The 1,841-nt window shown below is 49.0% G+C and overlaps 1 protein-coding gene across 10 annotated transcripts in view; it reads right to left on the bottom strand.

Moving 5' to 3' along the window:
* TJAP1 (tight junction associated protein 1) overlaps positions 1 to 1,841 on the bottom strand; it is a 45,083-nt gene that overhangs the window by 12,232 nt on the left and 31,010 nt on the right. For all 10 annotated transcript variants that reach the window (XM_025216738.1, XM_025216741.1, XM_025216736.1 and 7 more), the window contains one exon: positions 1,019 to 1,047. In XM_025216738.1, coding sequence (XP_025072523.1) covers positions 1,019 to 1,047 — 29 coding nt within the window. The remainder of the gene's footprint in view (positions 1 to 1,018; positions 1,048 to 1,841) is intronic.

Genomic DNA, 1,841 nt, shown 5'->3' with positions numbered 1-1,841 from the left:
CTGCTGAACCACCTTTATCCTTCTGAGCGGCTGCCTATCGCAAACTGCTGGCAGGGGTGTTGAGAGCAATGCACAGCAGCCCAGCCATCCATGTCGCTGGCTCCCTCTCAGGTTACGGCATTTGGATAAAGCCTGCTAGTCAGATGGGCTGCACAGCTCCAGTGTCCCTCAGCAGAGAATGAAACCCACTCAATAATTCATCCCAGCCCAGCCTACAGGAGCTGGACATACAAGAGCTGTTGAAAACCCTCTCATCCTAAACATGTAGTGGAGGGGGCCAGCAAGCGGAACTGGCAGAGAGAGATATGTCTATTGCAGGGAGATGCTCCAGCAGGCTTCCACAGATCCTGTTACAATGCCACAGACTCTCTTCTTCCCAAACGGAGGGAGACACTTGCTCAAGTGGGTGCCCAACACTTCAAACCATAATGCTCTTACCGTGCTCCATAGCACAGAGACAGAGCTGCTCTCCAACTGAACCACTTTGCTGTTCACAGGGATTTTGAGGAATAGGGAACAAAAGCTGCCTCCTATCAGTACCTATCCATAACTGCAGCAAGATGCCACAACTTCATTTGCTTTAGCAATTGAATCGCACAGAAATGGTGGCATTGAGTTTTCTCCCCCTTGCTGATGGGGGGGGAGTTAGTTACAATTAAAGGTGTCTGTACCATCACCCCTCAATTATAAGGGTGCTAAAGACAGCCTATGCTACATTTCCTAAATAGTTACACACCTACTGATTTTGACTGAGAAGTGGGAGAACCATTCCACTGACTAGGCGACTATACTCAGCAAGCACTCCCCAAGGAACATGGAAAAACAAAGCAGAATCTGACCAGGTGAACAGAAGAAAACCCTGCCCAAGACTCTCTAAACAACTTAGAGGGGAAACTCATCTTGTACACCTAAAGACACGTGTGCAAGTGTAAGTCAATGGTACAGAAGGTGCTGGCAATCAGTAAGCACACAGAAATGCCAGGGTGGCCAGAGTATGAGTGGAGAACCAAACACTTACTTCATCCTTTCTGCGTCCGTCAAGGGCTCCTGTGCAGAGAAGAAAAGAGTTGTAAGATTCTCTCAAGGCATGAGTCACTCGCGCACAGGCATCCAGAGGCAAAATCCAAGGAAATGATCCCCCCGTCCCCCACTTTTTACATATACATCCCTGGGCAGGCCATGTCATGCCTGGTTAAGAAAGCTGGCCTCTGCGCACACTACTTCTTAACCAGGCTGATATCAAGATAGTCCACGTGGTTTATCTCAGGGAAAACATTGCTCTTTGTTAAAGCAAAGGCCAGCAGAGATTGTGTGGCTGCCCTGCCCCAACCTGCAATTTGAAGGACTCCCAAAACCCACACCCCCATGCCTGCTGCCTCATTCCTCTGCAGCCTCACAGCAAGTCTCAGTGAAAATCCCTTAGGCCAGCACACCCTAAAACATCTGAACCATTCACTACCAACTGGTTACAATTGTTTGAGAGCTGGAAAGAACCACTTCCATCAACTTCCCCTGATAATTCTGTACTGATTGTTTCTTGCTACACAGCTGGAGCAGGTCACGCTACAGCCAAATTCCTAGGTACATCTGGACTCCAAACCAGAAGGTGAAGTGCTATATGCCAGCCAGCCTGCTTCCTGGAAGGGCACTGCACCCTGGGAGCAAGCTCTCTGCATTTGTGGGATAATAAGAACTTAGGAGGAACTTCCAATGACCCTTCAGGGCCTTTTTTAAAGCCCTGGTTGTCCTCAGGGAACCCCTGGGACACTGCTGCTTCCTTAAGCTGTTTAATGGGGAATACCAGATGGAGGCCCCAAACCTTGGCTAAGCAAAGCTTCTTT

The sequence above is a fragment of the Alligator sinensis genome, unplaced genomic scaffold, assembly GCF_000455745.1.
Source record: "Alligator sinensis unplaced genomic scaffold, ASM45574v1 scaffold1456_1, whole genome shotgun sequence".
Lineage (NCBI taxonomy): Eukaryota > Metazoa > Chordata > Crocodylia > Alligatoridae > Alligator > Alligator sinensis.
Note: the sequence above shows the minus strand (reverse complement) of the source record. Positions and strands in the feature narration are given on the sequence as shown.